Source organism: Phodopus roborovskii, unplaced genomic scaffold (assembly GCF_943737965.1).
Source record: "Phodopus roborovskii unplaced genomic scaffold, PHOROB, whole genome shotgun sequence".
Taxonomy (NCBI): domain Eukaryota; kingdom Metazoa; phylum Chordata; class Mammalia; order Rodentia; family Cricetidae; genus Phodopus; species Phodopus roborovskii.
This window is the reverse complement of record NW_026126416.1, coordinates 32,074,092-32,098,257: the sequence shown is the minus strand read 5'-3', so window position 1 is coordinate 32,098,257 and position 24,166 is coordinate 32,074,092. Positions and strand designations below refer to the sequence as shown.

At 41.9% G+C, this 24,166-nt stretch overlaps 3 protein-coding genes across 6 annotated transcripts in view; 2 read left to right on the top strand and 1 right to left on the bottom strand.

Annotated features, from left to right (window-relative positions):
- Nucleotides 1-6,473, top strand: part of Adal (adenosine deaminase like) — a 181,657-nt gene extending 175,184 nt beyond the window's left edge. For both annotated transcript variants that reach the window (XM_051183609.1, XM_051183608.1), the window contains 5 exons: nucleotides 128-254; nucleotides 1,043-1,123; nucleotides 2,037-2,175; nucleotides 4,399-4,499; nucleotides 5,104-6,473. In XM_051183609.1, the coding sequence (XP_051039566.1) occupies nucleotides 128-254; nucleotides 1,043-1,123; nucleotides 2,037-2,175; nucleotides 4,399-4,499; nucleotides 5,104-5,298 (643 nt within the window). In that variant the 3' untranslated portion in view covers nucleotides 5,299-6,473. The remainder of the gene's footprint in view (nucleotides 1-127; nucleotides 255-1,042; nucleotides 1,124-2,036; nucleotides 2,176-4,398; nucleotides 4,500-5,103) is intronic.
- Nucleotides 6,474-8,647: 2,174 nt separating this feature from the next.
- Nucleotides 8,648-21,011, bottom strand: Zscan29 (zinc finger and SCAN domain containing 29). Of its 2 annotated transcripts, XM_051183600.1 has the most exons (6): nucleotides 20,258-21,011; nucleotides 19,487-19,691; nucleotides 16,779-17,447; nucleotides 14,262-14,717; nucleotides 11,300-11,797; nucleotides 8,648-11,215 (listed from the first exon to the last, which is right to left on the bottom strand). In XM_051183600.1, the coding sequence occupies exons 1-6, from the start codon at nucleotides 20,570-20,572 to the stop codon at nucleotides 10,929-10,931; spliced, it is 2,430 nt and encodes an 809-aa protein (XP_051039557.1). In that variant the 5' UTR covers nucleotides 20,573-21,011; the 3' UTR covers nucleotides 8,648-10,928. The 2 variants fall into 2 exon arrangements, with proteins under 2 accessions (XP_051039557.1, XP_051039556.1); XM_051183599.1 differs by having other exon boundaries at nucleotides 8,648-11,797; nucleotides 20,258-21,010.
- A 772-nt stretch (nucleotides 21,012-21,783) lies between these two features.
- The window catches only part of Tubgcp4 (tubulin gamma complex associated protein 4), a 34,609-nt gene continuing 32,226 nt past the window's right edge, over nucleotides 21,784-24,166 (top strand). For both annotated transcript variants that reach the window (XM_051183598.1, XM_051183597.1), the window contains exon 1: nucleotides 21,784-21,960. In XM_051183598.1, coding sequence (XP_051039555.1) covers nucleotides 21,883-21,960 — 78 coding nt within the window. In that variant the 5' untranslated portion in view covers nucleotides 21,784-21,882. The remainder of the gene's footprint in view (nucleotides 21,961-24,166) is intronic.

Sequence of the window (24,166 nt, the reverse complement as noted above, 5' to 3'; positions counted from 1 at the left end):
CTGCCTCCACCTTCCAGATAATCTGATTATAGGCACTTATGTTCCCATTCATGGCTTCAACTATGATCAGAGTATCTTCCTGCCAGGTTAGTATCAACTGTGTTTTATTTTTTGTTTTGTATTAAAGGTATTTGATGGCAATTGACAGAAGAGGTGGCCTGACAGTAGCCAGGGAGACTGTTGAACTGGCTAAAGAGTTCTTCCTCTCGACTGAGGATACGGTTCTTGGCCTTGACCTTAGTGGAGATCCTACTGTAAGTTACTGTATTTTATTTCTTAGTGGCAGAATCAGTCAGTGGGGTGAGGATTAGTCTGGAGCATCACGCATTAGGTCCAGCAGATACCTAATGAAGTCCTATTCTGCCCTAGATCACCAGAATATGTAGCATACTGCTTCTTAAGGGTTCTTGAACAAATACTGTAAAAATAAATTATAGATATTATTAGAAATGACCACTCTCTCCATTCTTCTAAAGATATTATACAACTAGTAACAGTCTCTGTACCTAGAAGTTAATTCCATTATGTATGATGGATAGATAGATAAGGGTGTTAAGATTGTAATTATACCCTAAAAGCCCCCCAGAAAGAAAGATTGCATCAGCTTACTGAGTGAAACATTCAAATAAGTCTTGATATTTGGGACCAAATAATTCTTTGCTGTGGATTATCTTGTGATTTTTGTCTATTTTTGTGAAGTTTGTTTTGTATGTGTTTGTGTGCGTGTGTGCTTATGTGCTTGTATTGTTGTTGCTTCCTAAATTAAATGAGTTCTCCATAATACTAAACATCAGTGTGAAATAAAAAATTTTGGCCTGTAATACTCAACTTGCTTATTGACCTGAGCTCACTGGTACTGGGCTTAAGATTCAAGGTCAGGGATTTTCATGGTGTAATCCTTAAAGTGTCCAGCACATTAAAGGCCCTCTATAAGCAAGAGGTTCAAATGAAACCAGTCTGCCACTATTTTATCTCTGATTGGGCAGAACACCAGATCCCTCATTTGCTCAGTATTATCATGCATGCTCATTTTATTTTCAAGATAGGACAAGCAAAAGACTTCTTGGAACCTCTTTTAGAAGCTAAAAAAGCAGGCTTGAAGTTGGCGTTGCATCTTGCAGAGGTAAATAATATTGTCATAGAGTGGAGAGGGCAGGTTATAATTTAAAAAAATAAAGTTGTTTGCAAATAACTAATAGAAATTGGCTGATCTTGGGGAAACATTTTTCTTTTCTTTCTTTCTTTCTTTTTTTCTTTTTTTTTTTTTTTTTTTTTTTGAGGCAGGGTCTCATGTAACCCAGGCTGGCCTGGCATTCACCTTGTAGCCAAGGATGTCCGTGAACTTCTGATCCTTCTGCACCTACCTCCCAAGTACTGGGGGGTTGGAGTCTGAAGAAGTTAATTTTTCACCCTTACCCCCACCATCTCAGATTGTGAACAGTGTTTTCAAAAATATTTATGTTTTTTGGCTAAAAATTTTATATACCTGAAGAAATTTCAAGTGTAAGGGATTATAGCACCAAAAGAAAGGATGTAAAGTCCTGCCAAGAGGTGATATTAAATTTGGTATATATACTTCTCTACTTGTTTTCTAATATGTGTGAACACATGTACACACACACATACACATATAGAATTAATGGGGTTTGTTTTATTGTGGAATTAAATTTTTCTTAGTGTTTACTTTTTATTTCTTTTGTTTTTCAAGACAGGTTTTTTTCTGTGTAGTTCCAGCTGTCCTGGAACTCACTCTGTAGACCAGGCAAGACTTGCACTCACAGAGATCTGCCTGCCTCTGCCCCCTGAGTGCTAGGATTTAAGTGGTGTGCCACCACCACCCGTCTAGCTTTTACTTCTTTATGTTCGTACTTCATGAGATTATTATTGGGCCATAAAGTATTGATAGATCTGAGGAGGTTTGAGAAGGTGTAAGTAATTTTGTTTTCTAAAAATGTTAGCATTCACTACTCAGGACAGATTACAATACCTCAGTTGCTGGCAGAGGCCAGTGATTCCCTCTTCTCACTTTTCTGAAGGTTCCAGATAAGAAAAAAGAAACACAAACCCTGCTAGACCTGCTTCCTGACAGGATTGGACACGGGACATTCCTCAACTCCCCCGAGGGAGGATCCCTGGGTCAGGTGGATTTTGTGAGGCAACACCGGATACCTCTAGGTAAGACTTAGAATTTCATATGGCCCAGACAACCCTCTTGCCCTTCTTCCTCCAGGACCCAGCTGCAAAATTTATGTGGAAAAGTACTGTTCTAAAATTCAGATATTTACAAATTAAGACACAGGGTGTGTGTGTGCTTTCTGGGTCTCATTTAAGTGCTGAAAGTTTTAGCTTCTATTAGAAGGTAAGTTTTACGGTGGCAGGGCTCTCTGTCTCTTATTCTGACTGTGTCCATCTTCTTTACTGACTGCTACAGCCCCTAGTGCTGGGAACTCAGTCTGTTGTTGTTTGTTTGCATGAAAAATAAAAGTCATGTAGAATTTTGAAGATGACTATAATAAAATTAACGCACGGGTTCCCAGGTAGAGATGTATACTGCCAGCCATAATGACCTGAGTTATATTTGGGTGACTCACAGAGTCCTCTCTCTCTCTCTCTCTCTCTCTCTCTCTCTCTCTCTCTCTCTCTCTCTCTCCCTCCCTCCCTCCCTCTCTCCCTCCCTCCTTCCTTCCTTCCCTCCCTCCCTCCCTCAACATGTAAATGTATAACATTTACTTAAAAACTAAGAATTAGAGCCAGGCATGGTCTATATTCCTACCTTGTGGGAGACAGGAGGGTTACTAGTTTTAAGACTAGCTTAGGTTATTCAGAGAAACCTGTCTTAAAAAATTAGGAAAATTGGGGTAGAGGGATGATTCAGCAGTTAAGAGCAATGGGTGTTCTTCTAGAAGACTGGGGTTCAATACCTAGAACTCGCATGGATGCTCACAACTGTGCCTAACTTCAGTTCCAGTGGATTTGACATTGCCTTCTGTCTTCTGGCCTTCTTCCTCGGGCATAGGTAAACTGTAAAATGTAGTTGGTTTTTTTGTTTTTGTTTTTGTTTTTTTACTCTTTGGAGGCCTACCGCACAGCTCCCAAATAAATGAACAGAGACTTGTCCTTGCTTCTGAATGTTGGACCTTAGCTTGGCTTTTTTCTAGCCAGCTTTTCTAACTTAAATAATTCTGTTTCTCTTTTTAATTATGTTTTGCCTTTGGGCTTTTTAACCTGTCTTTAATCTGTCTTTCTTTCCTTCTTACTCCGTGCCTGGCTGTGTGGCTGGGTGGCTGTGTGGCTGGGTGGATAGCCCCTGGTGTCTTTCCCTCTTCTCCTTTCTCACTCCTCCTCACTCTCTTCCCTAGATTTCACCTCCTGTTTATTCTCTCTGCCTTCCAGCCCCGCCTGTTTCTCTCTGCTGCCTAGATATTGGTCATTCAGCTCTTTATTAGACCATTCAGGTGTTTCAGGCAGGCAAAGTAACACAGAGTTATTAAACAAATGCAACATAAAAGAATGTAACATAACTTTGCTTCATTAAACAAATATTCCACAGTATAAATGAATGTAACACATCTTTAATATTTTACAACAGTATAAAAGTAGCACATAGACATACACAGGCAAAATATCCATACACATAAAATAAAAATTAAGAAACGTGTTTAAAAATTAGGGAAATTGTAAATCCATTTTACATCCTGACTGACCATTGCACACTTGATTGTGACTATGCTTATGAGTTGTCGTTACACCATTTGCTGAGAATGGAGCAGTAAACTAAGTAGACAGTTTCTTCCTTAAGGAGCTCATCAGAAGGCAACAAATACATCCCAAAAAACCAATATTAGGCCAGGCATGATAGTGCACACGTTTAATCTCAGCACTGCAGAGGCAGAGGAAAGGAAGGTGGATCTCTGAGTTCAAGGCCAGCCTAGTATACATAGTAAGTTCCAGGCCAGTCAGGGCTAGTGTGACCTTGTCTTAAAGCAACATCAATGGGTGTGATGATCTGTGAAGAAATGTACAGGCTCATTATATTCCAGGCCTGTAGTCTTTCATCTTGGTAAAGCAGGGGAAGCCCATCATTGTGAAGAAAGCAGTAGCTCCTTGCCTGGTACAGCTGCTATCACAGCACTGACAGGTGTATGTACAAATACATCTGAATTGCAGTTTGTGTGTAGTGGTGGAAGTGAGTGCGGAGCCTGGCACCTGCAGACAGGCACTCTTCTGCTAAGCCAGATGGGACTCATCTCCCATGACACATAGTGAGCAGTACATTCTGTGGAACAATGAAACTGCTTACATCACGAGTCTGGAGAGTATTCTTGTTAGTCTGCTTGGTACTCAATGAAGAAATTCACTTACTTGCTTTTAATAGAAGGATTTTCCCCTTTCATTTAGAACTTTGTTTGACCTCGAACATCAAAAGCCAGACAGTTCCCTCTTACGACCAGCATCACTTTGGATTCTGGTACAGCATTGCTCATCCTTCTGTGATCTGTGTAAGAAGTATTCTATTCCTGCTCTTTTTTAGTTGCTACATTGAACTAAGTCATATGTTTATTATCTTGCCTACTACCTTGAGTTCCTGAAGAAAATGCCCAGAAGGAGATGGGGAAGCTACAAAGGCTTCAGGTGATGACTGCTTTGGTTATGAGAAGCAGTAAGCCAGTGTCTGGGAGAAAATGTTGGTGCCCAGTACCCCTTCCAGTAGGACCCTGCTTTATTTGATTTGAAATGAGTCCTGGGCATGGATATGCTTTAAAGCTCTTTATGTGCTTGTAATGTGCGCCAGGGTTAAAGTACTGTTTTCTTTTCCTTTTTTTTTTTTTTTTTAAGTATAAACAAATTTGTTACAGATGTGCATTTGCAAGTTCCTTTTCACTGTTTAAAAAAGCATGGGAAAATAGGTTCTGAACAAAAAAAGTTAATTTTTGGCAGAGCGGTAGTGTTGCACCCCCTTAATCCCAGTGTGTCAAGGCATAACTAGGTGGATCTCTGAGTTCTAGGACAGGCTACAAAGCTACACAGAGAAACTCTGTCTCAAAAAAGTTAATTTTTACAAAGCACTTGTTTATTTTGAACTGTTCTTGTTTACATTGGCAGACTGATGATAAGGGTGTTTTTGCGACATACCTTTCTCAAGAATATCAGCTGGCAGCGGAAACATTTAATTTGACCCCATCTCAGGTGTGGGATCTGTCTTACGAATCCATCAGTTACATCTTCGCTTCTGACAATACCATATCTGAACTGAGAAAGAGATGGAATCACCTGAAGCCCAAAGTGTTACACTTTTGAGCTGTGATGAGGTGATTGTATGTTATAGCCAAGACCTCCTGCCACTTCCCACTCAGTGGACTGTCCACTACTTCCTTTGAAGCTCAGTACCAAGTGTATGTGGGGTCTTAACACCAGCACCTTACATATGGCAAGTTCTCAGTGATATCTCAGACTGAGAGCCTTGGGGCCTTGCGTGTTTTACCTCCATGATATTTGCTGGAGGACTGGAGGGCCACAAAACTAAATTCATCACTCCACTATTGACTTTCTTTTTAAATTAGCACTCCCTCTCCATTAGTGATCATAAGACTTCTGAGAAGTTGAAGGTGTTTGTTTTCAGGAAGACCTCTATGTTTTGTTAGCTTTAATTAGAATCCCTCCATTTCCTTTAACCCTTTCAAGTATTATTTCCCAAGACTATTGATGCCAGGCCACATTGCACACTGAAACCATTTGTGTGGGTGCCTAGTTGTCAGGTGACTCTAGTGACAATGCTAGAACCTGACTTTCCCTTCTCATAATATCTTTAGAAATACATAAAGGGAATTACAGTAATTACTTCAGTTTAACAGAAAGGAAAGAATTGCTGGTTAGAATTGAGAAAGACATAAAGCTGGAACTTTGGTTTTAAAATTAGCTTCTATTTAGCTTTCTTTGTGGAAGCTGCCAGGACTTCCACATTACCAGGACAGAGTTAAAAGATGTTTCTAGTAATGGTGACATTGTGGCTTCTAGGACTCTTATATCTCCTATAATCTCATACCCACATGATGGTCCATAGGCACAGGCTTACATAAACACACATACCATGGCCACTTTCACTAAAGACAAGGGACAGCTGAGATTGGCTCTGCATAGTAAGAAAAAGATTTTTAACAGATGACAAATGTCCTGGTTAGTATTTTCAACTTGACACAAGCTAGAGCCATTTGGGAAGAAGGACACTCAACTGAGAAAATGTTCCCACCAGATTGGCCTAATCAGTGCTTAATCAGTTGGTTTGCACATCCCCGAAAGTAATGCCACCCCAGGCAGGTGGCTCTGGGTGGAATAAGAAAGGAAATTGAGCAAGCCACAAGGGTCAAGCCAGTAGGTAGCATTCCTCCATTGCTCAGCTCCAGTTTCTGCCTCAACTTTCTAGGATGATGGATACAAATTATAAGAGAAAATAAAACCCTTTCTTCCTCACTTCACTTTTGGTTATGGTGTTTTATCACAGCATTAAAAACCCTAAAACAGTAATGATGGGAGATGTCATTCTGTATATGTTTCTCATACTGGTTAATGACTAAAGCACTGTTGGCCAATAGGAAAGGAAGATAGGAGGGACTAGGAGACAAGGAGGAAATAGGAAGTAGGAAGGAGGAGTCAAGATGGAGAATCTGGAGAGAATAGGACCGCCAGCCGCCTCTCACTGTTAAGACCACATGGAAATACATAGAAATGGGTTAATACTTAAGACAGAGCTAGCCTATAAGAAACAAGTAACTGGCCAACAGAATTATATCTAATACAGAGTCTCAGTGTGTTATTTGGGGCTGCAGCGGGAGGGAAAACCCATACTCATTACACAGTAATGTATGCTTGAATTGCTGCTTTCCTTCTTATCACACGTTTTCCCTGATCTCAGAGAAGAAACCTGATGACACCCTTAATTCAATTACTAAGGTTGAGATTTCTGTGTGTCTTTCTTTTAGGATACACAATAGAGGGAAATACTTAAACTTTTAAAGTTCTTAGATATGTGTTTTATAACCTCACATTTCTAACTATCCAGTTATACAGATTTTTTTAAAATCCATAAAATGTAATATTTTCCCCCAACATATTTTTATTGATTATTTGGGAGTTTCACATAACATACCTGTCTCCTAGATCCACCCCAGCTCCCTTTTGACCTCCCCCAAAGAAAAGGAAAATTAAATATCAAGTCCGATTTGTGTTGCCCATATACTACTCACTGAAACATGGTCAAACTCCCAGTGGCCAACCTTTTAAAGAAAACTAAGTCCTTCCCTACCCCACCTCTGTCAGAAGCCATCAGCTGTGAAAAGCTGTATGTACTTCAGAATCTCTATCACAGTTTTTAAGAGTTCTTTTCAGTGCTTCCTGTCTAGACTGGGGTGTGGGGAGGAAAAGGTCACAGAAACCTTCTGTGTCTCATTCTCAACTGAACCTGTAGTCATCGATTCCACTACAAAAGAAGCTTCCTTGTGGAAGCTTCACCCCAGCCCCTGGCATCCATACCCAAAGAGTCTGGGATGTTACCGTGGAGGTTCCACCCAAGTCCCATCTCCTATCTCTCCAAACCCTGCTGCATCTCAGAAAGCCTGCCAAATGATGACCCCTCCCCGAGAGATGCTCAAAACCATTCCTGTAGTGAGAACAGGAGAGCATCTGGTAAAACTTGCTGGTGTTCATCTGTCTAGGTTTTAAGTTATTTCTCCCTAAATAAACAGGTAAATCTGTCTCCCTTTCCTGTATCCCATCTGGGAGCGTTAAATATGTGCTTTTTCTAATTCAGTTGGGTCTGATTTGGATTGCTGCATTGGTAGAGAGGCTTATCAGGGTGTAGAAACTTTTCACCTTGCCCATTAGTCTGCAAGGACTCCTGTAGTAACACACATGACAGACACCATTATAGACCTTGGTAGCAATATAGGCTTAGGACATCAACACGGACTCATGGTAATCTCTTCTTTACTGTGCTGCGGAATTGAATACAGGGCCTTACACATGCTAGGCAAGCACTTTCCCACCAAGCTTCATCTTCACCCTCAATGTAGGTGTTGTATACCCTTTAAAAGTGTTATAGAATAAAAATTGACATAAAATTAACTATGTTTAATGTTCAATGGGAAAGTAGTTGATAGTGCTAAGGAAACATGATGAGTAGACATGTCACTATCATGTCTACTAAAGGCTGTAGTCATTAAAGGGTTAGAGGCCCAAATGTCTTGTTTTCCATAGTGCTTTCTCTTAGGCTTACTTTTGTTTCTGTCCACCCTTGGCAATGGCAGACTAGGAAGTATTTGTGAGATAGTTTGAGATGAACTGGGTCTTCCTCTAGTAATAAGAGTTCACCTTGTTCCTTTTATAATGTCTCCACATTTGGAAGTTAAAGGGTCCTGTGTAATTTAAAACCTGACTCATTTTTCTTGCCCAGTCATCTTGATGTGATTGTAATTTGTTCCTTTGCCTACAGTGTAAAAATTCAGGCAGGTAACATAACAAGAAGGGGGGAAAATCAGGGAATTTATTTTCCGACCATCTACAATTTGATCATAAGAACTTATGACCAAGGTAATACTTTTACATAATTTTCTTATATAAAATTCACACCGAAACACCTGATGAAACAGAGAGCTTTATAGACATAACTTTTATTAACATGATCCCTGAGAGGCAGACTTGGATGTAAACATTATTCTGCTTTACAGGAAGAGAAACAGCAGTTTAACATGCAAGACATTTGGAGCCATGTTTGTTAACACCCTAATGCCTTTTCCACAGTTCTATACACAGATTAATACTAATGCCAATAATCCCCACTTTCCTTGATATTGCAGCTCACTTCCAAAGCCATCTCAGATCCGAAGGCCCTGATTTAGACAGGGGTTTCTTGTACCTTCCTGCTTGCTTAGGCAGCATAATTGAGATACCATTTTCCCTTAATTGTTAATGTTAGTTCTTTTAGGATTCCTTAATACCAGAACCTTAGTTAATTATCCATCCTAATAAATTTTTGAAGTCTTATCTCCTTACTACTACCTCAGATCTTAATCTAGCCATGGATATCTAATAAAAGTAAAATGTGAAAGTTAAATATTCCAGGTCTTGGCCATCTGACCATGGCCATCTTTTCTCTGACCTGCTCATCAAAAGTATCTTCAATGGATACTAATTTCTGGTGTTCGTTCCTGAGCCAAGCTGCTACCCTGTCCTCAGTAAGCATGGCACAGTATACTTCAGGGTCTCCCTGTAATACTCCATCTCTGCTGTCCTTTGCTTTCATGTTTTCCCACATCTTACCCACCTAGAACAACTAGTTTTGCAAAGTATCTCACTATAATTTATCTAGTTACTTTTTTCCTTTGAATGTTACTGTTTCCTGAGCAAGTTATGTTAAAACTAACATCTAGTGTAGTAACACTATTTAACTAAATTTCTTTAAAACAGTTAGAGCCTGTCATGGTAGGGTGATAAAACTTTGAAGATTGAGGCAGTCAAATCTCTTAAGTTCAGGGCCAGTGTAATCTCCATAGTGAGTTCCAGGTCAGCCAGTAGTACATAGTGAGACCCTATCTTTAAAAAGTAAATTTGTGGTTATCTGTCCATGTACTATCTGTTTTCCAGTATAAGAACATGGGTAAGACTGTTTTACTTGTGTTGTACAGTGCTTACCATAAGTCTATGAATATGTGGAAATTGATTCAAACCACCTAATTTTGAAAACCCATCATCAGCCTTGGGGTTGGGGCGCACGCCTCTAATCCCAGCACTCAGAGGCAGAGGCAGGTGGATCTCTGAGTTCAAGGCTAGCCTGGTCTACAGAGTGAGTTCCAGGACAGCTAGGACTGTTTCACAGAGAAACCCTGTCTTTAAAAAAACAAAACAAGCAAACAAAAAAGAAGACCATAATTACTTTTGTATTTAAATAGATACTTTTATTTGTATAGTTGAGTGAGTTTGTGTGTGTGCTAGCTCCACCATCCTCCATGTCATTTAGGGTAAACCTATATATGGGAATGTGGCAGTGGTTCTGCTCCTTGCAATTAGTATTGAGCACCCATAGGCTACTATATATGTACACACACACACACACACACACACACACACACACACACACACACATGTATATGGAGTGTAAGAAAAATAGACAGTTCCTGTTGGTAGCTTTAAGTGCTTTTTCGGTCACCGCATCCATCTAATTTGCTCTTTTGACTTCTAGTTCATAAGGGACAGATGAAATTTAGATGAAGAGGAGGAAAGGAGAAAAAAGAAAAGAAAAATCAAACAAGTGCTATAAATGCAGTATATTCTATTACGACCCTTATACAATCTAGAAGAAACTAAGAAATCCAGTGTTTATAGAAGGCTTACAGTGTTTCCTTGATTCACCCACTTTCTCTCTTTGTGTGTTACTCAGGATTGAACCCAGGGCCTTGTGCATACTAGGCAAGTGCTCTACCACTGAGCTACATCCTAGCCCCATATTCTTGGAAAAAGATAGAACCAAGATGGACTTTAAACTCTCCTTAAAGATAAATGAAGAGTATCCACAAGTGTAAGTGAGCAGGATGGCCCAGTTAGTGAGCATTCCACAACTTGTTTAGCAAAGTGCTGAGATGAGTTTTCCCATTGAAGTGCTCTGTATGACAGGAGGAGTGGAAGATGTGAGCCACAGGATATACTATGTCCCCTCAAAGGGAACAACACAGGCACCGAGAGGGAAAGACGTTATTACCATCAGTTTAGACACAAATCTACTTTTCATCTTAAAACCACTGACATTTGACTCAGCTACATTTGGGAAGCATAGGAACAAACAATGGCAAAAATCCTGAGAAGTGCCTCCTAAGCCAGCTGAGCACAGAACAGGAGAGGACTTTCACACAATGCATTTACTGAGGCCTTTCCTCAGGAGCTTACTTAGACATTGACTGTGACAGCAGCTTTCCTCGTGTATGGATCTCTCGGTGTTTATTAAGGGCAGAGCTCTTACTGAAGCACTTGCCACAGTCATGGCACTCATATGGTTTCTCTCCTGTGTGGGTTCTGTGATGTGCACGCAAGTCAGAACTCTTACTAAAACTCTTACCACAGTCAGGACACACATGGGGTCTCTCTCCTGTGTGTATCCTCCTATGTGCATTGAAATGAGAACTGTTATTGAAGCTTTTTCCACACTCTGCACACTGGTAAGGCTTTTCTCCTGTGTGGGTTCTCTGGTGAATTATAAGGCTTGAGCTCTGATTGAAGCGTTTCCCACATTCACCACACTGATAAGGCTTTTCACCCGTGTGGATTCTCCGATGGGTAATGAAATTGGAACTGTCACGGAAACCCTTTCCACAGTCAAGACACTTATAAGGTTTTTCTCCAGTATGGATTCTTTGGTGTCTGATGAGGCGTGCACTCCGACTGAAGCTTTTCCCACAGTCAGCACATTTATATGGACTCTCTGCCTGATGGGATACCTGATACAGGAGATGGGAGTTTGGGCCAAAGCTTTTGCCATATCTGAGATATTTATAGGGTCTGTCTCCCATGCCTGGTCTCTGATAAGTCAGGACTGTACCTATACTCTTCTCTGGAAGGGCCAGTTTTCTTTTCTTTTCTCTTCGAGTCTTTTCCCACTGGCTTGCTGATAAACATTCATCCTTACTAGCTTTACCTTGATTAACATGACGGGAGATTTTCCTTTCAGATCTTGCAAGTAATGTCCTATGCAGCTGTACTTCCTCAGAAATATCTCGTTTTAGATTCTCTTCATTATCAAATCCAGCCTCAAAACCTAATACAAGAACACAATTCCTTAATTATATGACCACAACAAAGCAAACCTGCGAGGAACAATTATTACATTAGATGATTACAAATAGTGAGTTCTGCATTTTGAATTTATAAGTTCAATCTATTAAAAAAAAAAAAAAAGGTGTGGTATGGGGGCAAAATGGTTTAGCAGGTAAAGGTACAAGCTGCTCAGCCTGATGACCTGAGTTCAATTCCTGGAACCCACACAGAAGAGTAGGAGAGCCAACTCTAAACAGGTACCATGGTATATGTAACCCTAAATAAAGAAATACAAGTAAAAAACATGGGAGGTGCTAGAGTAATGGTTCTGAGGTCAAGGGCATGTACTGCTATAGAGGACCTGAGTTCAGTTCCCAGCACCAACCTCAGGCGGGCTCACATGTGCATAGCCCACACATGCACATACATAACTTTTAAAGTATTTTAAAATATTTTTAAACTGGGTATGGTAGTGTACACTTTCAATCCTAGCACTTGGGAGGAAGAGGAGGAAAATATGTAGCAGTTTTTAAAGAACAAAGGCCCACAAAAAAGGAAAGTTTCACTAGAAATTCTCCAAAACCCAAATGTTGCAAAAACACTGTAATTTAGCTCAACTAGGCAACTTTTTAACATCCTAAAAAGCAAATGTCAGCCTTTCAACCTAGGCTATGGGAGTTTGCACTTAATTTGATTCTGGATCCTGAATTCTGTGGAATACTGAGTGAGTTGGTATGTATTCCCTTAAAGCTTACACTTGTAAGATGGTCCATAAAATAAGAGATTTGCTAGATTGACTGAGATCTTAGAACCTTTAATATGAGGGAGGGCCTAGTCCTTCCTCCAAATGACTTGACAGATTTTGATTCCTCCTGGAAGGCATCACCCTCCCTGTGGAGTTGGGGGGCGGGGGGAGATGGGATGGGAGGGAGGGAAGGAGAGGGAACTGGGATATATATATATAAAAAATGTGAACATGTATTGTGCATCTCCAAGAATATTATGTAATATTTCCCAAACTCAGAAGTCAACTTTTTTTTTTTTTTTTTGTAAAATACTGATGTTCAATGCAAAATCAGAATGCTGATCTAAAAGACTTTTTGAAGTGAAAACTATTTATTAAATACCTACTATGTGCCTTGCACTGTGGTGGGTACTTCATATAGTACCTCAGTTATATCAGCTTTGTAATGTAGTTTTCCTTTCACTTGCAATGTAAATGATTAACCCAGAGCCTGGAGTATGTTCAAGCAAGTACTCTACCACTAAACTACACCCTCAGCCCAAGGTCTTAAGTAACTTACACTAAGTCACTTGGCTAATATTGGAGATTGGCATACACATAACTAAACATGTATGACTCCAAAATTACAATTCTTCCTACAAGGAAGAAACCATATTGGATTTTTTTTCTTTTTTTCCCCTTATATAGCAGCTGAGATCCAGTCATTTCCCACAGAAACCAGCAGATAAAAGTTTATCTGAAATGGCAGGAGACAGACACATCTCAGTGGTGTTCTTACAGAGAACCTGGTTTGGTTCCCAGCATCTACATTGCTGGGATCACAATTGCCTGTATCTCCCGTTCCAGTAAATACAACACACTCCTCTGGCCTTGAAGGACACATGCTGCATATATATCCACTCAGGTCCACATACACACACATAAAATAAAAATATCTTTTAAAAAATATATCTGGGGCTGGAAAGATGGCTCAGAGGTTAAGAATACTGGCTGCTCTTCCAGAGGACTCAATTCCCAGCACCTACATGGCAGTTCACAACTGTCTGTAATTCTGGTTTCAGGGGATCTGACACCTTCATACCAATAAATAAAATAAAGTAAATTAATTAATATTTATTAATATTTCTTCATATATGTGAAGAAAAGGGTTATCAGGTTTCTACATAGCCCTATAGTTGACGGACAAGCTAGAACTATAAGAAAAACATAAGCAGGAACAGTAAAAATCAACTTCATTCTCTAGAATATGTGACATACTACTTGGAAAATGTTCCCATTTAGATTAGCTGCTGTGAAAACTGACTAGAGACCTAGCAGCACATGAAAGTGATAGCAAATCTACAATATTTGCAACCAAATGATGCTGTAGTGTGCTGAAGGATGCCACATTAATAATTTGCAGCTTTTAACTGAGCTGTTTTAATAGATAGGAAACATGGAGAAGAAAGATAAGAACTCAGGAAAGCTGGGTATATAGGTCAGCTTTCAATTGCATGGTTTTTCTCCTAAATCTGATAGCCCCCTTCCCTCTTTGCTATTTACACAAAAAAACTGAATCTTAGCTGGGCATGGAGACGAGGTCCACACCTGCAGTACAACCACTTAGGAGGTAGAAACAGGATGATCCAGAGTTTAAGGCCATCCTTGGCTATGCAGGGAGTTCAAGGTCAATCTTAGCTACATGAACCCTCCCTCAAAAAGTAAAAATAAAGAACCTTACCACTGCGGCTCTGGAATAAGACTGGGGCACGGGTTGTAACAGCCCCGGGGGGTATCTCAGTATCATCTTCATCATCTGAATCTTCTTCTGTGTCCTCGGTTTGCTTCTCAGCTTCAGCTTTACTGGTTCCCTGGGGGTAGCAAGAAGCTGTTCCTTTTTTCTGCTCATCACTAGGTGGGACAGCAACTCGGGCACTAACCAGAGCATCCATTTCTTCAAAGAAGGGGCAGGTTTCTGGTGCTTGACCATTCTTGACTTTCCGATAGCTGGTTTGTAAGCTTTTAAATTTGGTCCGACATTGCTCTGGGGTTCTAAGGAAGCCATATTCCCATAATCTCTCAGCAACTGCTCCATATAACTGGCTATTGCGATGACAGTTCTGGAGGGCTTCATAGAACTGAGTCTCACTAAGGACTGCAAGGTAAGTCTTGGTTTCTTCATAGCCCCAGTGTACACCTGCACCGGAAGAGAAATTTCAGGATTACTTAACCCAGAGCTTTAGAGCCTCAACTCTTCAGTCTTACTACATGATTCAAAGAAAACCACTTAAGCTGGAGACATTAGCACTTAGTGTACCTTAAACATGCATGAAGCCTGGGGTTCAGTTTATAGGAGAAAAAGAAAGGGAGAGAGGGAGGGAGGCCTAAGCTCAGGTTCATAGATTTAAAATGTTCATGTTCCCTAAACCTATACATGCATTATACATTGTTTTGTTTCTGTATTTTTTATTTATTGATTTATTTGTTGTAGTTTATTGAGACAGGGTTTCTCTGTGGCTTTGGAGGCTGTCCTGGAACTTCTCTTGTAAACCAGGCTGGTCTCAAACTCACAGAGATCTGCCTGCCTCTGCCTCCCAAGTGCCAGGATTAAAGGCGTGTGCCACCACAACCTAGCTTGTTTCTGTATCCTTTAGTAATTTCAGAGAACTTTATTAGTAGCATTTAGCCATTTAAAAGAAGCCTTTCTACATGACTACTGGGACAGTTATTATGCACTGTGATGGTTAATCTTCATTATCAACTGGGCATGTCTGTGAGGTTGTTTCCAGAAAGGTTTAACTAAGGAAAGACCTACCCTGAATGTGGGTAACATCATCCCATGGGCTGCGGTCCCACATGGAATTAAAAGGTAGAAAGGAGAAAACAAACTGAACACCAGCATGCATCACTCTTTCTGCTCCCTGACTACAGATGCAGCATAACCAGCTACTTCCTGCTCCCACTGGCGCACTGAGAGCAGCTCTCACCACCACATCCTCCCCAGCATGGTAGACATACTCCAACTGTGAACCAAAACAATGCCTTCCTTCCTTAAGTTGCCATTGTCTGGTATTTTGTCACAGTAACAACAACTAAGTATAGATAAAGTATATGTATAAAGTGCATTTCTCTTCCCATCTACTAATTTCTCTGGAATTTTGATCCCAACTAGAAAAATCACTAGGCAGAAAAAAAGACACACAATTGTTGTCAGCCACAACTTACCATCCCAAACTTCTCTGATAAACTTTCTACTTCTATTTTCTTTCTATAGAATGATTTAATATTTGATAGGCAAAGAGTAAAATCCAATGTGAAGCTTCATGACTTCAGAATCAATACTCAAACTAATCTGATTAATTTTGGTGGGTTTTGTTTTAAATTTACAAGTTTTTAAAATAACATTTGTAAAATTTTAGTTAATTAAAAAAAAAAAAAAAAAAGGCTTAAAACTCCAAGGAGCTGCTTCTTTCAGAATCATACTGTTGGCCTATCTTCACCTGTTGCTATCTCCATTAAGCAACCCCAGCGAGAGCAAAGACCTGCAGGGTCCTATAGTTGTGCACTTTGTCTTTGGGTGGAGGACTTGGGAGGCCAGAATGAGTAACAAAGCAAGAACACATGCTACACTGCAGGTCTCTTTCATGCTTTTAGGAAAGAACAGAGCTGAAGGAAGATTCACACAGTTCTCACCCAACCAAGAACACTTCCTTCTGTCATTTCCCACTTACTGGGAGTAAAAGAGAACAGAAAAGAACCAAAAGGTGGGAGGAAAAGTAGAGCGGCAGGAAAAGATGAGAAGAATAAAGATAATAAAAAGCATTTTGCTTCAGTCATGATTCATTCCACATTTTTAAAACATCACTATTTAAAAAGGAATAAAACAACAAAGTATCATTTTCCCCCCCAGTGAACCTGCTTTATTAGCAGGCAAAGTATTTTTTTAAAATAATTACCCCTTTGAAGACATCTGAACTATTTGGGTGTATTTCTTTGAAAAAAATCTTAAGTCTGAGGTTTGAGATGTAACTTAATGGTATAGTGTATAAGGCCCCAGGCATTAAAAAAAGAAAAAGAAAAAAAAAATCTATCCTTTACTATTATCTCATTTGTTCCCAGAAGAGAATAAAATATACAGAGTTAAGAAGTACCTCTGCTCCCTATTAAAATGGCCAAACTGGCAGGTAACTGGCTGGCTCCACACCCAGTTTCATCGCTCCTCATACCTAAAACAAAAAGCCCAAAAAAGGCTCCTTACCACTTGGGCTTCTGAAGAGGACAGATGCAGGTGGGTTGTCAGGGTCCTGGGGGATTGCCTCCAGGTCATCGCTGTCAGACCCTTCAGCCATAGTCTCTTCTCCATCCTCGGGCTGCCAGGCCCTCTGCCTTGGCTCCTCAGTCTCAGTGTCTGCCTGGCCAGAAAGGGAAGTAGACTCTTCCATGCTACTAATGGGCAATGCAATGACCTGGGCACTCATCAAGGCTTCCATCTCCTCGAGGAAGGGGCAGGTTTCAGGTGGATGACCATTCTTGACCTTCCTGTAGCTCTTCTGAAGGCCTTTGAACTTGGTCCGACACTGTTCCAGGGTCCGGAGGAAGCCATACTCACGAAGCTTCTCAGCTACAGCCCCATACACTTGGCTGTTCCTATGGCAATTTCGGAGAGCTTCATAAAATTCAGTCTGACTGAGAATTGCAAGGAGTGTTCTAGTCTCTTCATAGCCCCAGTGCACACCCACCACCTTCTCATCATCAAAGCCCCAGTGATCCTGTTCTACCCTTTTATCTCTCTTGGACGGTAATGGATCAGTATAGACTTGTTTGTTTTCTGTGCTGTTGCCTTTTGGAACATCTTTCTCCTTGGAGCTGAGCAGATCTGGGATCCCTGGTGCTCCTTGATTCACATCAGGTTTAGGAAATGGAAATGCTATGTGTAGGGAAGAAACCGAAGTATCACAGTTTGGACTGATCATAAAAACAACAAAAATACCTTTTAAATCAGCCCTGCTTGTTTATTTATTATGTACTTACTTATTTAGTATATATACAGTGCTCTGCCTGCATGCCAGAAGAGGGCACCAGATCCTATTACAGATGGTTGTGAGTTACCATGTGGGTGCTAGGGGTTGAACTTGGGACCTCTGGCAGAGCGGCCAGTGCTTTTAACCTCTGAGTTATTTCTTCAGCCCCCAGCCCTGTCTCTTTCATCCAAAAGATTTTGTCTCCTTTGAAATGGGGTCTTTTATAACCCAGGCTAGCCTGAATAAGGCTATATAATGGAGGATGACCTTGAACTTCTGATCTTCCTGCTACCACCTAAGAGCTGGGATTACAAGTGTGCAATACCATGCTGAGTTGTATGGAGTGCTGGGATCAAACGAGGCCTTGTGCACACTGTACTCTACCAACTGAGCTACAGTCACAGCCTCTATCTAAAGATTATAAAGGAAGTGTTTTCAGAACCTCAAAGGATGAGAAAGAATTTGATTTCTGTTCTAGAGCAGAACAAGAAGGGAAGAAAATATTCTATTGTGTTTAGAGCAAGTGTCTCAATCCCAGCTTCTCCCTAGCCTCCACGCTGCTTGTGTGCAGGTGGCAGCACTTTTCCATTCGTCACTCCTGTCTCTATTTTTTTTTTTTCACTTGAGTCCTGAGAATTAAATTCAGTGATTTCAAAAGGCTGTATTGGGGGGGAAGGGGGGGGGAGATCTGTCTTCAACTTGACTCTGCTTCACTTAGTCACCAAATTCTAAGTGTTTCCTATAACACGTCCTCCTCTCCACCCAAGTCCTCCCATAGCTGGCACCACAGTGGTCACAGTCTTACTAGCTCTCAGCTTGCGTCTATGCTGCTGAATCTTAACTGTGGTGTTTAGCAAGTTCCATCCACTCCTCTTTTCTTCAGAACACAGTGCACTTTTATTCACCTCTGTGTCTCTCTTCCTCCTGACCATACTCACCCATCCTTTGGGAAGCCCCTTGCCAATGCCCTCAGGTGTTCCCTACAGCTCCATCTCATGGCTGCATCACCAAACGCTTATAGAACAAGTTCTTAAGACTGTTTTCAGACAGCTGAGTTAATACATACTCATAATTCACTGCTATGTTCTTAAATTATAGTGAAGCTCTTTGGTAACAGGTACTTTAACAAAACTTTCATTGTGTGTGCAGGATATACGCGGGGGTGCATGAGCCACAGTCACTGGCAGTTGAGGACAACTTCATGGACTTGCTTTTACTCAGGTCACCAAGCTTGTACAGCAAGGAACATTATCAGCTGAGCCAGCTCACTGGCCAACAGTACCTTTTCTTACTGCAGTGTATGTACCCTGCAGCACATGGTAGGTGTTTAAAACTTAATTATCAAACCAACCAAGAATGCTATTACTGGTCATCTTGGATGGTAAGATCAGAATTCAAAACAACCTCAGTGAATTTTAATGAACACAAAATGTAGCTCAATAAATCACAAAGAAGAAAGACAAGTTCTAAAAAATCAAGTAGAAGTGACTGGACTCCAGTGGGTTACCACATGAACAAAGACTTATATAATCATATGCTGGGCTTTACTCTGGAAGATGTTGCAAAATTCTGAAGTAAAATGCTTGTTGTTTTTATTTAACAGAGTTCATAGGAACAATACAGATATAATTTCATCCCCTTCATATTTAGAGAAATTCCAAATTCCAATGTAGAGAATAATAAGGACTTAGATCTAAAGAATAGAGAAAATAAGCGTCTACCATCAAGAAGTAAGATTATTCTAATTATAATAAAAACTGGGCAGCTGTTCTCTGGCAGGTTTATCAAAAGAAGCTCTAAAGGGCTGAACTACCTGTCTTCAGAAGGTCCCAACAACCACATATTCAAGTTCCCACAATTTCTGAAATCCCTTTCCCACTCACTATCCCAACCCTACTTCCCAACTTATAATGGCTCTACCTTCCCACACGAATCTACTCCTCACCGCTCCTTTGAAAAGATCTGAGATTCTCCTTTGGGTTCATCTGCTCCTGTAGTCCCAGGGCTGGACTTCTTGCCCTCTCTTTCTTGGATACACCCCTAGGCTGGGGTTCCACTGACTCTTGAAGCACACTTAATAACTGCTGTGATGATTTCGGGGGTGTCATCTTCTTCGAGTGCATTTCCTGCCCCTTCACAGACACTGTGACCTAGAAATAACCCCCCCCCATTAATTTTCAAGGTCGTAACAAAGGGCATACCCAGGGGAGATTATTTAATATCCCCAGAGACCATCCATCCTTTTGAGGCAAGGACAGAGTGGTAGGGGTGGGGAGATAGAACAAACAAGTGTTTATTCCATTATCATGGGCTTACAATGGCTGGAAAGATCAAAATAGAAAACCAAATACCAGCTTGAAAAAAAACAAAACAAAACAAAAAACCCTTACCATTTCTTGTCTATTAAGAAACTGAAGTGAGCTGAGCAGTGGTGGCGCACACCTTTAATCCCAGCACTTGAGAGGCAGAGACCAGCGGATCTCTGTGTTCAAAGCCAGCCTGGTCTACAAAATGAGTTCCCCCGTTCCCCCCAAAACCAAAAAAAAAAAAAAAAAAAAAAAAAAAAAACAAAAAGAAAGAAAGAAATCGAAGAGAGGCACATAGTGTACTAATAGGGTAGGCAGAGGTACACTCACATGGCATCTCCAGACAGGCCCTCCTGGCTGATCTTAAACTGCTCCTCCCCCACACACGTGTGAACCCCCCTCCTTCTCACCGAATGTCCAGGCAGTCCAGGCTCTCTTTCTAAGCCTTCCACCAGTGTCACTGCCTCCTCTCCATTTTCTGGACATTGCTTTTGTACCCAATTCTGGATCTCTCCAGGCAGCACGGTCAGGAACTGCTCTAGCACCAACAATTCCACAATCTGCTCCTTGGAGCGCACCTCTGGCCTTAGCCACCGACAGCAAAGTTCCCACAGTTGGCTGAAAGCCTCTCGTGGCCCTGCCACCTCTTGGTAATGGAATCTCCTGAAGCGCTGTCGTAGGCACTCAGAATTAGTGCCATTTCCTCTCAGAGTGGGTTTGGCCATCCTTCACAGCTAAAGCAGTCTCTCCTCTTAGTGTCTGGGTTCCAGACTTAGTCCGCTATCTCCCCATGCCCTCGCAGAAACATCTGCAGACGAGTCTCTCTGAAAAAGAGGAGGTTCTTCCTAGAGAGAAATGGGAATATCTTCACATGTTGAAGGTCTTGCTAGAGCCGGCCTGACTTCCCATATGCTCCAAGTGGTCTTCTGAGGTAGTGCCGTTTCAGGATAGCAAATCAATGAGCAAAGAGAAAATGACCTTTCAAAAGCTCCATTTCTGGTGGCGACTACAGCATTCCCAGGAAGTCGTAGAGAATAGAAAATCCCATCTGCTTCACGCTCACCTAAATAAATCTGATCGCATTTAGCGCCCCAGATTAAAGTTGTAGAGTGAATTCGAACCGCACGAAAAGTCTGATGGGCTCTAAAGGTAAGTCAACATTTGGTTGAAGATCACAAAAGCCTGTCCAGCGGGCGGCCGCTAATCTTCCCCCGAGCCCCTGCTGGCAGCCCCGCCCCTTGAACGCCAAATTAAGATTTTCCAGCGGGAACCAAAATCAAGTGCTTAATGCTGTTGGATCTCCTGTTTACCCCTCCCAGACGAAGTAAGAACTCAGCAAGAGTTCGGGAGAGACAGATGGGAAATTCACCCACCGCGGGAGCTGACTCGGGCTTCTAATGTCAAGTGGGCTTCTGGAAGAGTCACAGGAGTTGGTGAAGCGAGGGAAGCCGAAAGGATGCCAGTGCTGGTCAGTGCTGCGAGCTCAAAATGGGCTCCTAGCGCCGCTCCATAGAGGCGGCTGCCAAGTTCCGGCCTCTTTGTCCCCTCTGGCCGGGTCACTCTGGGAGACGTCGTGCAGTCGGTCAAAATGCCACACACCCTGACAAGGCGTCCTGAGGATTCCCTCCGGCCCACCCCTGGCCGCGTCTCTCTCAACCTGCGGGTCAACTCACTGGAAACCCTGTCCCCGGGCCAGCCTCAACCACTCCGGTCTGGCTAAGACCAGTCTTGCCCCCCCTCCCCCTCTCAGCAGCCCCAGTCCGGCTCTGGAGCCGGAAGTCCGAGCGGGCCACTCCGGGCACCCAAGACGCATGCGCGACGGCGCGTCTGGCGCCTCTTCTGAGCTCCGCGGGAGCGAGCGGGTGGGCGCTTCTGAGCCGCGCGCACTTCCGGGACGCGGCACGCAGCCCCGTGACGGCTCCGCGCGCTCATCTGCTGGGTTTCTGGGCACGCGACTGAGTTGGGTGTGAGTGGGCGCCAAGGAGGCGCTGAAAGAGGAGGTGGTAGGTCTGGGGATTCCGAGGCCGCCCCAGAGATGATTCACGAACTGCTCTTGGCTCTGAGTGGGTACCCAGGGTCCATTTTCACCTGGAACAAGCGGAGTGGCCTGCAGGTACGGAGGGGCAGGGCACGGGGACGCCGACTGACTGAGCCTGCGAGCGGTCAGAAACCGAGGGCCAACCCGACATAGCTCCGCCTTTGGTCCCCGAATCCCGGGCCAGGGAACCACTGGGAGTGGGTAGAACTGTACTTCTTTTTACTGCATATAAAGTTACTGTTAAACTGTGAATCCCTAAATGTGTATCTGGAATTAAATGATAGTTTATTGTTAAAAGGGGAGTAAGGTATCCCTGTGTATTCACGCTTGCATTGTTTTCAAACTGACTTTTGAAAATAGTGGAAATATACACACGGAGCTCAAGACACTGTAAACACTCAGTGAATTGTGTTAGTTTAAAAACTGAATTTGTAAGCGTATGGCGTTTCCCTCCTTTCTTCGGAAATTTCTGTACCAGGTTAAGAACTTATTTGAAAGAGCTTTTTCTGTAATCAGAAAAGTATGAGAGGAATTTGTTGATTAGTTCTTCTCTCCTTCTCTTCTTTCTCTTCCCTCCATCCCTCCCTCCATTTCTAACTTGACAAGCTAGAGAAGAGGGAAACTTAATTAAGAAAATGCCGGTGATATTGGCCTGTGGGCAAGTCTGTATTGCATGTTCTTGATTCACGATTGCTGTGGAAGGACCCAGTGCAGGCTGAGTCCCCTCAGCCGGTGGTCTTGGTTTGTTGCAGAAAGCAGGTTCTGTCTGTCAGGTGGAGCTAGCCAATAAGCAGCATTCCTCTGCAGTCTCTTCTATGTCTGGAGAATGGCCTTTCCCCGGAACTGTAACTGTGGCACTTTATGCTTCTCTTTGATAAAACAGGAAAACAGCGATAATCGCTCCAATCTAAGGAAATTTGAATACCATTTTCTAATCAGACTGTTGAATAATTAGGCTTGGGGATTGGAGATTCAGCCTGTTTTCCCTTCATGAAGGATTGTAAACTGAAATAAACACTTTCCTCTTTTGTCACAGCAACAGAAACCTAACTAGGACAGGGATAGCGTGAGTATAGTGCAGTGTGCATTATATGTCATCGAATCATCACAACGATCTAGTTCAGAAAGTGAACTTCCAGTGTCGTATAACTGTTCATTAGTATAGCTTACTTTTTCGTGTTTGTTTTTGCTTTTCGAGACAGGGTTTCTCTGTAGCTTATGAGCCTGTCCAGGAACTTGCTCTATAGACCAGGCTGGCCTCAAACTCAGAGAGATCCACCTGCCTCTGCCTCCCAAGTGCTGGGATTTAAGGCGTGTGCCACCACCTCCCGGCTTATATAGCTTAGTCTTGAACACAGGTCTCTCTGGCTCTACTGTCGGAACTGCTAGCATATTCAGCTTTCAGTAATGATGCCTGGTGTTCTCGATAACCTAGTAACTTAAGTATTGATTGTCCCAGCTTATGAATGAATAAAACGGAAGCTTGGAGAACTTTGTGTTGACTTGTGGCAGTCCTAGGAATTAAGATCTGATCACATAGGACTGGCAGTATAGGCCTTGGAGGATCAGAAAGGTCCTTTCTTCACCCATAAAACACAAATTGAACAGATTTCTATTATTCCTTATGAATGTGAATTTAGGATTTAGAAGTGTGTGCTTCACAATTTTTGTATGTATACCTTTGAAGACTGACACAATTTGTGGGTGCTTGACTGACATTTGAAATAAAAGCAAATGATACCCAGAGTATGGCAAAGATGGCTGGGAAGGCTGCAGTGAGGGCCACGAGTATGTCTCTTTCCTTTGTTATAAAGGCTTGAAACAGACATTTTCATCCTTTCATTGGTAAGGCCTCAGCCTTACTCTTACTCTTGGGAAGAGTTTTGTGGCCATGTGTTTCAGTACTCTTGTGCCTTTCTTCTTTATAACCGACATTTGTTTGCTTTCTCAGACTTTGCACAGTTAGTTCATCACTTGTTATTGCTGCCACCTGGCTATACTGCTTCTTCTGCAGAGATTTCCATTTACCCAGAGCACTTAGCAGTGTCTGCCACATAGTAGATGGTCATATATTTGTGGGAAAAGACAAAAACAGCATATACTGTAAACTTTCCACAGGACAATATTTTCACATTTAATTAAAAAGAACTATTGTGACTACCCAAGGTTTATGAAAGTCATTTAACTGCTATTGAATATATGGCTGCATGGAACTACATATAAACACAAAGATTTTGGTTTTACAAAGCTGTAAAGCCAACGTACAGCTCAATGGTCAAAC

Bases quoted from the DNA above. Each gene is read 5' to 3' on its own strand.
- Zscan29 (XM_051183599.1), bottom strand. From the start codon at position 20,572: ATGGCCAAACCCACTCTGAGAGGAAATGGCACTAATTCTGAGTGCCTA. The intron at 14,718-16,778 runs GTAAGGAGCCTT...CTTCCGGTGCAG, and splicing joins CCTCTTCAGAAGCCCAAGTG to GTGTACACTGGGGCTATGAA. The intron at 11,798-14,261 runs GTAAGGTTCTTT...TTCTTGTATTAG, and splicing joins CTTATTCCAGAGCCGCAGTG to GTTTTGAGGCTGGATTTGAT.